The sequence below is a fragment of the Caloenas nicobarica genome, chromosome 1 (genome assembly GCF_036013445.1).
Source record: "Caloenas nicobarica isolate bCalNic1 chromosome 1, bCalNic1.hap1, whole genome shotgun sequence".
Classification (NCBI taxonomy): domain Eukaryota; kingdom Metazoa; phylum Chordata; class Aves; order Columbiformes; family Columbidae; genus Caloenas; species Caloenas nicobarica.
In genome coordinates, this window is record NC_088245.1 from 185,652,632 (window position 1) to 185,665,274 (window position 12,643).

Genomic DNA, 12,643 nt, shown 5'->3' on the forward strand with positions numbered 1-12,643 from the left:
GGGGGAGGGCTCGCTGACGAGGAAGTGCCCGGTGTCGCGGGCCGGTGTGTGAGGACGGGGGTGGATGGTTCCCGCCGCTCCGCGGTAAGTCCCACTGCGGAAACGGGGTGGGGGAGGGGGGGGATGTGTCGTGGAACTGGGGCCACCCGCTGCTCGGCGCCGCCTCAGTGCCTGGCACCTCCCCCCGCCTCGGAGCGTCAATGAATGGGCCCGACTGGAGCTCGCGGGGCTGGGGCTGTGGGGGCGACCCCGGTTTTACCTCAGCGGGGCGATCGTTGTCATGGAGGCCACACGGCCGGGCCTGCCCCGACCCTGAGCCTCCGGGGGCGGCCAAGCCGCCCCCGGAGGCTCAGGGTCGGGGCAGGCCCGGCCAGTTGACAGCTCGCCCTGTCAGGCCTCGAAACACCGGGACATGAGGAAAGGCATCGCCGCAGCAGGCCCCATCAGCCCCCAGCTGCCCAAGTCGGTGGAGACGCGAAGCACACGAGAATGGTCAGAGGGCTGGAACAGCTCTGCTGTGGAAGCAGGCTGAGAGAGTTGGGCTTGTTCAGCCTGGAGAAGAGAAGGCTCTGGGGAGACCTTATAGCAGCCTTCCAGAATTTTAAGGGGGCTTCTAAAAGAGATGGAGACTTTTTACCAAGGCCTGTAGTGACAGGACGAAGGGCAATGATTTTAAACTGAAAGAGGGTATGTTTAGATTGGGCATAAGGAAGACATTTTTTTATGGGGAGGATGGTGAGATATGGGAACAGGTTGCCCAGAAAGCTGTGGATGCCCCATCCCTGGAAGTGTTCAAGGCCAGGCTGGATGGGGCTTTGAGCAACCTGGTCTGGTGAAAGATGCCCCTGCCCATGGCAGGGAGGTTGGATTAGTTGATCTTTGAAGGTCCCTTCCAACCCCAACCATTGCAAATAGGTGAGAGTTTAGATGTGATGAGGAACCCTCCAGTTACCCTCATCACTTGGATCAGATGTCATAACATATAGCTTTCTAAAGAAAATATTTTTTTTTTTTTTAGATCTTGAAAAATATTTCCCCTGTAGCAAGTGAAAGGTGATCAGACAGATGGATTTCTTTGTCATTTTTGTTTGGAAAGTTTTGGATGTGTTTATGCTGCTAATGACTTGGTGAAGAACAGAAGGGTGTTTGTGCGGGTCATGCTTGGCTAATATATGACCAGCAGTGTGTCTTTCCCCGTAAAGTCCAAACAGAGGATGCAGTGAGTGTAGGGTAATATGTGCATAATTTCCTTCTTTCCTTCTCCCTGCTTCAATAAATCAACTTCACTAAGCTAAGGTAAAGAGGAGAGCAGAGCTGAAGCTCGAGCAGTGGGTTTAGGTGGCGCACTGGAATTTGGGGGACTTGGGTTCTCTCCTGACTCCCCTACAGATATGCTGAGTGACGCTCTGTGCCTCCGTTGCCTCCTGTGTAAAATGTGTGTATTTTCATGTAAGGATGCTTTCAGAATTGCTTCTGGAGAGGAAATACTTAAACAAGCTAGTGAAGTTTCAGCAAGGTGTAATTGGAAGTGGTGCAGTCCCTGTGCACTTGCTAACAATGTTCTCCTCCCTTTTTACTTTCTGTTTCATTTCCTGGTTTCTGCCATTTTGTCACTGTTGGAAAAACGAAACAAACAAACCTGCTTGTAGGAAATGGCACAAGTACCAGAGAAGCAGCCAGAGGCACGTGACTGTTTCTTTCCCTCTCCCACTTCTCCTCTGTCTTCTGTTTTGCAGCTTAATTTGCTGTGTCGTTACTGGAGGGCAGTGGAAGGGCTTCCACCTTTTTCAGATGAATTAGTCACCTTAGGTTCCCAAAGCCCGTTTCTGTGGCAGTGAAAGCTGGCAGTGAGCAATTGCAGAAGGACTTGGTGACTCTGAGTGGTTTGACTATAAAGTAGCAGGTGAAAATCTAAAATAAGTGGAAAACGATGCATGTCAGAGCAACAATCCTAACGCTAATGCGCTCTGTACTGACACCATTTAGGAAAGAGATCTGGGGGACTATAATGCAGATTTCTATGAAAGTGTCAGGCCTGTGCTCAGAAGCAGTCCAAAATGTGATTGAAATATTAAGAATTATTAAAGAAAAAGAAAAATACAGAATGACATTGTGACTTTGTGTTGTAAATGGTAGCCCACCCTTCTGAAGGTTGTTTGCTCTTCTTGGAATGTGGCAGGACCAGAGGAGAGATTGAGAAGTGACAGGATTGATCAAAGATGTGGAGCAGCTTCTGTACAAGGGACAACTAAATAGTTTCAGATTCTTCAACTTGAAGAAGAGACAGTGGCAGAAGGAATAACAGATCTGTGCTGTCACGGGTGTTACTGGAGGAGCTGAGTAAGGAACAACGGCTTCTTGCCTCTTCAGGCAGGTCCTGGGGTGTCAGTGGAACCCGTGAGCAGCAGCTTTTAGACCTGTGAAAGCAAGCGGTTGTTTAGGTGAAATGTAATTAAAGTATGTATCTAGAACCGTGCCCATAGTGCCTCTTCCTCCTTGCTGGAGAGCTGCCAGCCCGATCCATTGCCCCATTTGGTTCAGTGTCCTCCCCATGGCAGCAGTCTGTAGCAGAAAGCTAGAGAAGAGCACAGGGCCGAAGGAATGCTCCCGTGGGGACAGGACACTGCGCTGAAGGTGGCAGTGGGGGCAGGCTGGCTGCTGCGGCCATGAGGAATGGCCAAGAGCTGCCCTCCCACTGTTTCAGGGGTCCTGCAAAGGGGCTGGAGTAACCCCAGGGCTGATCTTGACTGAGTGTCCTCTGTTCTCCTGCAGCACCAGGTTTTGTCCTGAGCCTGTAAAAACACCAGGGACTGTAGACTCCACCCTGAGCCTCTTCCTCACAAAATTCCCAGAGCCCCCAGAGCTGGATCCTCTGACTGGGCCTGAGCAGGGCCTATGTACCTGCATCCACTCCAGGTATTAGCTTGCTGTAGAGAACTTTTCCTGAGTTCTAGACCATTCAAACTCTAGCTTGCTCTGCTTCTTAATTTATTTTTGTCTTTATTTTCTATTCTATTTCTAATATTTCTAATTATATACATTTCTATTTGTTTCTATCCTATTTATTTAATGCTTAAGTTGTGATACCGATGTGATGGTGACTGTATAGATAGATATTGGAAATCAATCCCTACCCTATCTATCTCTTGCTTACAAGAGATAGAAGGATGGGGGGGAAAAAAAACCCTAGATGTGTGTGGAGGTGAAGTGACTTGCCTGTGATTAAGTCAATTCTCAGTGGCAGAACCAGAGGGGCAGGGCAGGGGGGAACCAACACAAAAACAACCAAAAAACACAAACTAAACTTATACTCTGGTGGTATTCTCACTTGAGACTACCCTCTCTGTTTTATGGAAGGGAGATGGGGACTAGTAAAAACAGAGGTTGGCTGTTGAAAGCTGCAGAAGGGTGTGTGAGATTTACTGGACTGTGAGACTTCTTGCGTGTTTTGTAGTTCAACCTTACTGCTTCTCTCTCACTAGAATAATTTAACTTCAAATCTTCTTGTTTCTTAAAAGTAAAACCACACTTTTCTTACTGTTATCTTACAGGAGTTTGTGCTGTCAGAGGTGACATCTCCACCAAAGGGCAGTTTGGAATATCACACGCAGTAGGAGTGGGAAATTGTTGAAGATTTCTGCGGTGGACTTGCACAAAAAAGACAGACAAAGTAAAACTTTTGCTACTAGTGTGTGGCGTGATGCTCTAAACTGCTGGTGGGGGATGTGGGTAAAGGCTTATCCAGAAACATTTGGACTGTTTTGTAAAATAAGTAGCTGGCCTTAAAATTTTGCAGCTGCTGGGGAAAAGAGAGACTGTGTGAAGAACAATTAAGACTTGAGTGGATATGTCGAGAAAAAGGGAACAGATGTCCATGGGGCAAATCCCAGGGTACAAAGAAAATTCTGTCGCTCATGTTGGTGCTCTACCTCATGGAGAGAGAATGGTCAAATCTCTCATTTCTGACTCTTCTTCCCCCTTTTATTTGCAAGCTTCTGCATCCTTCCTTGCTACATCCTTGTCACAGTAAGGAATTAGTTTTTCTTCCTTGTTTTCTGTGAACTCCTGGAAGGCACTGGAGAAGTTTAGGGACAGCAATTTTTCTCTCCGTGGTTGACTTGCAGAGTCACATGGAGCAAAACTAGCTTAAGGAAGGCACTGCTATGGATAACTGATCTTCTGCAAATAAAAGGCGTTTCACATCTAGGGCATGATGTGCTGGCCTGCTCTTGGGGCTATTGTTGGAGCAGATATTGCCAGCCAAGATTGAAAATTCTTGTGTTACCTCCCATGACTTGCTAGTGACTTTTCAAGAGGAAATAAACCAGTTTTCCTCCTGCTCTTAACTGCTGGAGCTCCTGGGAGCTGGTTTCCATCCCACTGCTGCCCAAGAGTGGGCTTTGCCTGTTCTACTCATAGTTGTTGCTGGAGGAGCAAAGCACCAAGGTTCAGGGAATGTAGGGGAAGTTAGAGGGCAAGTGTTGGCAAGCTCTGCTTTCCTCTGTTCATCCTGCTTGGTGTATGCTAGTTGCATCAATTGCTTTGTGTTTTGCCCCAGTTTTCCTGCTCCAGGTGTTTTCTGGATAATGGCGAAGATGGTGAGAAGAACGTGTGCGTTTTGTTCCGAAGGGGAGGCTGGTTCTGTAATGTATATTGCCAAAGAGCGAAATGTTGCAGCTCATCAGGATTGTCTGGTAAGTGGATTTTAGTCAGTCAATACCTAAGTGGAATGGCAAAGAAGAGCTAAAGGGCAAGTTTCCACTGCTTGCCTATTTTTGACTCTACAATGATGTCTGAATTAAAAAGCTGGTTATGCAAACCAGCAAATCATATTAGATTGAAAAGCTATCAAAAGCAACAGGATTTTGCCAGAATTATGGAGCGGAAGAAGACACGGCTGCATAACTGAAGGTGTTGATTTGTGGTGTTTTCATGCATGTCTGTTCCTGATGAATGGTTCTGGACACATGTACAGTTTAGCAGTAGGGATAGTTTTTCTTGAGAGACTAAATTAGATCAGGCTTCTCAGACCACAGAAAGTTGTGTACTAAACCTTTGCAGGAAAATATTCACATCACTTGATATATCAAGGTAAAAAACTTCCTGACCTGTGCCTTATATAAAATAGGAATAAAAATATCAGAAGTTGATTATATAAAAATAGCTGAAAAAGCTCTAAGTATGCTGTGATCTTTGAACATATTTACTGTTCTTGCTGTCAAAATGCCTCCCCTTTATCCTGGGATCTTAGTGGAGCTGGTTCTTGGTTTGCAGAATCAATTACAGAAGCCATATTACCCCTTCAGTGAGGGTCGCTTAGTGCAGGAGATGAGTCTGCTACTGGAAGAGCTTTCTGGCTTTCACTGTTCCAGCAGCCTTACTCTTGCAGGTTTTATGTTTACATCTTTATTTTTCTGATATTTTTTAATTATTATTTTTAGTAGAATGTTGCAGAAACATCTGATACCTATTTTACAGTGTTACTTGGATGTTGTGTTTGAAACAGGTTTTCTTAGGGCTATGGTGTTGCTTTGAAGTTGGAACTTTTTCTCTGTCTTTTTTTTTTATGCAATAACTTCACTAATTTCTCTGCCTTGGGCTTCTCTGTGCTATTTGGCTTTTTCATGGTTAACAATCCCCTTCTGAGCAGACGGACTGTGCCTGCCAGTTGACGGAAGGGTAGCTCACTTTTGTTTGGAATTAGCTATATGTAATGATTAGAAAAAAAGTTGCAAAGAACTTCCCCTTCCTCACTTATTGCCATGGCTCAGCGCTTCTGGGGGAATTACAGTGGCCCAAATGTGCACGTGTGCATCTTTTGTGGGTTTCTCCCAGGCTTCATACAGTCTTCCTGTGTTTCTCATGTGGTCAACTCTTGGCAGCATTGGACTGCACGGAAACTTTATTACAGAGACATGGTGCATCCAGCTGTAAGGCTGAACAACTGGGCAGATAACAAGATGTTCAAGGTGTCGAAGTCTGTCAGCCAAAGAGCTTCTTGCTTCACTCACACTTCTTACTAACTTCACTTTCTCACCTTGTTATCTTTACTTAGTTCACCTTCAGAACTGTCCTATTTCTTTTCAGAAATCTCCTATTAATATATAGACAGAGGAACTTCTTTTGACTGGGAAAAGGTTTAAGCCCAGCTCCTCCTTCAACGTAGGTGAAACCTCTTAAAAAAAAAAAAAAAAACAACACAGAGAAAAATCAGCCTTTCTTAGGTAGGGGAAGTGCAAGAAGAAGAGATGATCTTACGAGGAGCGGCTGAGGGAACAGGGGCTGTTTAGACTGGAGAAAAGGAAGCTGAGGGGAGACCTTATTGCTGTCTACAACTACCTGAAAGGAGGTTGGAGCATGGAGGGTGTTGGTCTCTTCTCTCAGGTAACAAGCGACAGGATGAGAGGAAATGGCCTCAAGTTGCACCAGGGGAGGTTTAGATTGGATATTAGGAAAAATTTCTTCATGGGTAGGGTTGTCAGGCATTGGAACAGGCTGCCCAGGGAAGTGGTGGAGTCACCATCCCTGGAGGTGTTTAAAAGATGCGTAGGTGTGGTGCTCAGGGACATGGTTTAGTGCCAGAGTTAGGTTATGGTTGGACTCGATGATTTTGAGAGTCTCAACCAAAATGATTCTACGTACTCTTCCCTCTCTTTTCTCTGGAGCGCACTGGTGACTGAGTCCTATCAATTCTTAATATTGTCTCTTTTGTCTTTAGTTATTTTCCTCAGGATTTGTGGAATCCGAAGAGTATAACCCAGATAATCTGGATCTAAGGTTCGATGTGGCATCAGTATTGAAAGAACTCAAGAGAGGAAAGCGGCTGGTAAGGAGTTTCTTTCTGTATCTGCACTTAGTCCTATCTCATAGTACTGAAGGTTGTCTGGCCTGTTTTATGCTTGAAAAAAAAATGCAGAAAGCATCTACTAAGATTAGGGAAATTACAGATTTAGAATTAGAAACATTGATTTGACATTGTGTTTGGTGAAATTGAATTCATTTTGTATTAAAATGTGTTGGTTTTTCTGGCCTCTAAGTCCTTAGTGTAAGTTTCCTAGGAGACTTTGGTAATGGACTGAGCCAGTGCCTGAAACAAAATTGTGCGATCTGTAAGTGTAAAGGGAAACACCTTCTGGTTTTAGCAGAAGGAAGGTTATTTATATGAGGTTTTCTTATTGGCTTTGTCCTCAGCTGCATTCCTTCCTTCCATCCTGGGTGGAATTCTTTTCATTACGAAGTTAGCCTAAAAAACATAAATACAAGCACTATTACCAATAGATATTGAAATAACTCGGGCAAGGTTTAGGAGAGAGAGGGAAGTTGGCCAGTGCTCTCCTATGACTTTTTGCATCATTTTACAAATTCAGCAGTACAAAATAGAGGTGAGATAGCAAAAAGGTAGCTGAAATAATGGCTGGGGGTAGGAGTTTGCAGACACGAACTTTCCTGATACAGAGGTGACACACAATGAAAGATTTGATTTTCCCACAGAGGGAAGTATTTGCTTTGTGTGGCAAGATTTTCAGCAGCTGTCTGTCATGTTTACTTGCTAAATCTCATCCTGCTCTAGGTGTGCAACTTTTGTCGCAAGAAAGGAGCCACTGTGGGATGCGAGGAAAGAGCCTGTCGCAGGAGTTATCACTACTTCTGTGCACTCTGTGATGATGCAGCAATAGAAACAGATGAAGTAAATGGAGTCTACCGGTATTTAACCAAATATTTTCTCACTAATTATTGTCAAGGTTTTGGTGGTGGTGTCAGGAAGAAAGAACTAAAAGTTGTGTGGTTTTTTACAAGTTTTTTTGACAAAGAAATATGGTGCCCTCTCAAAGTGGTGTTCGATCCTCTGTTCACAAGCAATAGGGAAAATGTTTTCCTTTAACAGGAAAACGTCACAGCAGTGGGAAGGAATCTACACAGTGTTTAAGCCTGCGATGCAGCTGAAAGATCACTAAGCCAAAACTGAGGAAGTTAGTCCTTACTGACCATCTAGCTAGTCTTCAAGGACCAAGATTTTTATTAATGTCACACAAATTCTCAATTTCTTTCAGTTCAGAAGCTTCAATAAATCTGGTCTGAGCACAGAGCAGGCTATAGCACTTGTGGATCTGTTCACATTAGGCAAATTCTGGTATTTTTCCCTCCTTATGCGAGCAGAGAGCTACTTATTCCCACCAAAGACCTTCAAGTGCATTGCTAGCATTAACACAATTAAACAGACTTTAAATTCTGAGTTGCCATTGTTGTGCTGATGAGCAATGATTATCAAGACAAGTAGAGCAGAATGAAAAAGAGAAGGCATACAGAGCTATGGAAGTGGATAGTAAGAGGAGAAGTGGGGAAATAAGTGTAAATTGTACTGTCATCTTGCAAAAATTAAATTAGGGAAGTGCTTCCAACTAAAGTGGCCTGAGTAGTAAAGGTATTGCCCTTTATAAGATGGTCCTGTACTTAGGAAGGTTGTTTTTAACTGAGAAATAATAGAATTAAAGGAAGAGGAGGAAAAACGCAACCTCTAAAGGGTAATATTACAAATTCAGGGATGTAAATAAGGTGCCTCCAGTACTTACTAGCTTTCTGATTGAATTGTTAGGCATGCATAAATCTGGGGGTTTTTGTGGATCAAAATGAGTTTCATGCAAAAAAAGCTTGGCTGATCAAGGAAACAGACTGTGTTTCTAAGGTTGGTGCTTGTATTTTGTTAAAATAAACGAATCACAATAATGAGAAAATGTCCTAGCAAATGCAGATCCCTTTAAAAATTGCTTCCAAACACTTGAGTGTTAGTCTTGGCAAATAGATTTGTAATGAAGAAATGGGCTAAACCACACTCTTGATAAGGCAATTTTGCTTAAAAAGTGATTTGGGATCCTTCTATAGGAAAGGCAGGTTATAGAAGCTGGTTCATGTTCTTTCCATATTATTGTATCCAGAAAATAAGGAATATTTCCAGCTGTATTTGTGGCATTTTGCCTCTTCCAAGGAATTTGCGTTGCTCTCCTGGAACCAGAGAAAATAATCCCATCTCGCATATCGTTAAAGTATTTTAAGGCATGAATGGATTGAGCAGCTTTAAGCTGCTGGATCTCAAACAGGGTCCCCCGCTTCTTCAGGATTTGGGGACCACCTCAGCAGCACTGGGCGGCAGAAAGGGGAGGGTTTGGGGCACAGAGATCTCTGAGCAGTAACTGGTGGTGCGGGGCCCTGTGGCTGTGCCAGCACATCGTGTAGGGCTTGTAAGTTCAAGTTGACTGGTAAGCAGATACATCTGAAGAGGTTCTGGGCCTGGCCTGAGTGGTACAGGGCAAAGAGGCAGAACTGCAGGAGCTGTGATCAATGTTAGTACTGTGGTGTTTCATCTTGACAGCACGAAACTTGTTTTAATAAGGCATTTCAGTAAGAGTCACGCTGCCACAGTGATTTCCACACCAGGTGAAATGTGTCTGACTCAGGCTTAGAACAGTGAGCAAGTCCAGAGGGGGGTAATTAAACTGATAATTCGAAGCTTCAGTGTTCAGAGTCTGCTGAGGCTCTAAAAGTATGAATACAAGCTTGTCTGTGTGTGTGACTGTACAGCAGGTGATTTCCAAGGTAGGTAATGCTGAACAAAAATAATGATAATTTTCTTAAGCATCTTTCAGTTCATGTTCAATGAAAAGAGGGGGAAATATCTGTTAAAATCAGTCAGCATAACTGTTTATATATTTATTAATACTTCTTCTCTTTTTCTTAAAATTGAACTTAAATTTTAGAGTGTTCTGCCCAAAACATGACCCAGGCAATAAGACCAATCACTATGGTGAGTTTCTTTAATGGCTTCATTGATTTCGTTTGTTTTAAAAGTTTGCATCCTACAGTCAGTAACTCATTTGAACAAAATAAACGTTACTCCACCTTTATATTGAGTGATGGATTTCTAATCTTGCAGGAGTGGTTTGGTTGAGATCCATGCATACGCACAAAAATCAGGAATGCTTTTTGAAGTAGGAAATGCTTATATTTTATCTTCCCCAACGCTCTCTCAAAACCGACACTGTGGACCCGATCCTTGATGGGATTATTCTGACTGTGTGCAGGCAGGGAGGCCCAAGCAGCTTGTAAAGCCTGTGTGAGAGATGAGAGCCATGCTAACGAGTGATCCACAAGCTTACACTTGATTAGCAAAGAGAGGGCTGTTACATGAGTGGACACCTTGGAATTTTTATCTGTAGTTATGTTAAAACGTTCACGTTTCCATCTTCTGTATTCACCACAATAGTTTTTTAAATAGGGCCTTTCATTCTGAAGGATCCCAAAGAGCCTTTTAAGTGTGACAGAAGGGTTATACAACCCCTATTTAAGGATTGCTTCCTGTGTTATGGAAATGCAGCTTTCTTGGGCAGTCCTGGTCCTTGCTGATTCAGAAGTAGTCAGGAATCTTGCTGAATTAACCAACCAAAGCTGCGACTTTGTTAACCTAACGCGTACAATCCTGCTCAAAACGGAGTGGGTCCTAGGCTGGCCTTCACTTTGAAGTTAAGCTCAATGAAACTGAGAGCACTAATGCTAGGAGTGGTGTGCTCCCACTGAAGTCTAGCAAAGTTTGGCTTATCTTGACAAAGGCTGGCTCCACCCTGATGCCACTCAAGGGTCAGGTTAGGTGATTGTCACAGGGTCTGGGGCTTCTTAGCCAGACATACAGTCTAACACCTGATATCGCTGTCGTTCAGGAACCCAATGCAGCTTCTTATTTCACTTAGTAGTTTTGCTTTTTACTTATCCATAGTTCTGAGGCCTGACATTCCCTCCCTTTTTAAAATTAATTTGATTTCTGTGGTCTCATGGTTGGTGGTCTGTTGGGTCTGTCCAGAGTCTCAGGTGGTCTCCTGCCCTAGTACTAGACAAAGCCAGGATTGCTTCGTTTCCAGTATGAGATGAGATTCAGGTGTTAGGCCAAGCCCTCTAGACCACCTACTTCATAAGAAAGGCTTAAATTTTATGAGGTTGAAGGTCTTAGGGTCTTCAAGTGCTGCATATACAATGTATGGCCTGTTCCCTGAGAAGAGTTTTCTCCTAGAAAAGAGATCCTCCAGAGACACATAATCTGGAGACCCTCTGTTAATGAGGGGTAACTGGATTCTGCTGGCAGTGTCTGCCCTGCCTCCTGAATGAGCTTCACCCACCCCTGTCAGAGAGCAGCTGTGAGGGTTGGGTAGATGACACTTGGTTCTCCAAGCCCAATGTCTCCTGCCTCTGAGCAGCTTTCAGATGCCTGTATAGTGCTCAGAACAGCCAAGGCTATCTGCTGGTGAGGTGGCTGAAGGAGCAGGTGCTCTGTCTGGTCCACTCCTGGCCCACGTGGACAAGCAGGGGACACTCGTGCTCAGTGTGTTTGCAGGCAGGCTGGGATGGAAGCACTCCATGGTAGAGTTTTGACTCTGAGGATCCAACTCGGGCAAAGTAGCTCAGCTGTTCCCCTGAGGCTGGCTGTGCCAGCGCTGGGCTGTGTGGGAGCAGGAGCTGGTACAAAAGGGCTGCCTCTCCAGGCTTGTTTTCCCTGGTAGCTTGGAGAAAATGGGGTCAAGGAAAGTTCCTCTCAGTGTTCCTGTGCTGAAATGTCAGGGCTCTGCTGTGTGACTGGAAGGGGATCTGCTGCCTTAGGAGCCAAGAGGTCACCTTGCAGCTCTGTACAGCAGGGATGGGATGGCAGTTTGAACTTGAAAAGTCCAGCCTTTGCTTAACTGGAAATGTTGGGTATGCCCAATACCCGACAAATGTAAAAGACCAGAGAACACTGTGGGGATCAGGAACAGTCAGGCTGCTCTTTCGACTATGTTCCTTATATTTTATAAGGTATCCCTAAAGCAGGCATCAGGAAAAGCTGCGCAAATCCTACTGCAGCTCGAAGATGTCATGTGAGACAACAAGCAACACTTGGTGCCTGCAGCAGCATCTCCTAGACTGCTGCAAATTAGGCCACCCAGCTTTATTTTGGATGAAGTGAGAGACTATGATTTCCTTTCAGGCCATGAAAAACGAAAATGTACAGCACTACACTCAAAGAAGAGTAACCAAACCCCAATCTTTCAACTGCCTTCCTGTACGAACAGTAACTCCTCATTCCTCTTAATAGGGTGATTTCTAGTAGGAAAAACCTTACTAAGTGCTGCCCAATGGATGTAGAGTTAAATGGGAAGGGGCATATTAACCCCACTGCATTTAAAAGCCTCAGTTTTGGCAGGTGGTTGAACTCTTCTCTGGCTTTTTCTGCTCCTGTTATGTCTTCCTCGCCAGAGTTACACTTCTCTGCTTGTGATGCTGCAGCCGTTTGCAGCAGCTGCCAGGTGTGATGTTGAAGGGTGGCTGGTGCATGCTGATAGAAAGGAAAGAGCAAAAGCAGATGATTCTGCAGAGATCTCATGCTACATCACTAAAAATACTTTGTAGCATAAATAGTATTAAACTTACAAGTCAAATTGCTTCTGGAGGCTTTCTAGGAGGTCATTTTATTGATGAAAACCATAATGCCATTTGCATGTCTTTGGGCACCTGAAATAATTCTTTATGTATTCTTAGAATTGAGCGTTTATCAACATTAACAAGGATTGACTGAAAACAGTCATCTTTCATAAATTTGCCCAAAGTTTTTGCCACCCAGAGGTAG

General features: G+C 44.3%; 1 protein-coding gene across 3 annotated transcripts in view; it reads left to right on the top strand.

Moving 5' to 3' along the window:
* The window catches only part of PHF11 (PHD finger protein 11), a 21,111-nt gene continuing 8,468 nt past the window's right edge, over positions 1 to 12,643 (top strand). For 2 of the 3 annotated variants that reach the window (XR_010605928.1, XM_065631115.1), the window contains exons 1-7: positions 2 to 84; positions 2,773 to 2,916; positions 3,552 to 3,670; positions 4,559 to 4,694; positions 6,719 to 6,826; positions 7,571 to 7,704; positions 9,753 to 9,799. Coding sequence is in view for 2 of the 3 variants with exons in the window: in XM_065631115.1 (XP_065487187.1) it covers positions 4,587 to 4,694; positions 6,719 to 6,826; positions 7,571 to 7,704; positions 9,753 to 9,799 (397 nt within the window). In the remaining variant the exon portion in view is untranslated. Of the gene's footprint in view, positions 85 to 2,772; positions 2,917 to 3,551; positions 3,671 to 4,558; positions 4,695 to 6,718; positions 6,827 to 7,570; positions 7,705 to 9,752; positions 9,800 to 12,643 lie in introns of all 3 variants that reach the window. The other variant, XM_065631198.1, reaches the window with a different exon arrangement.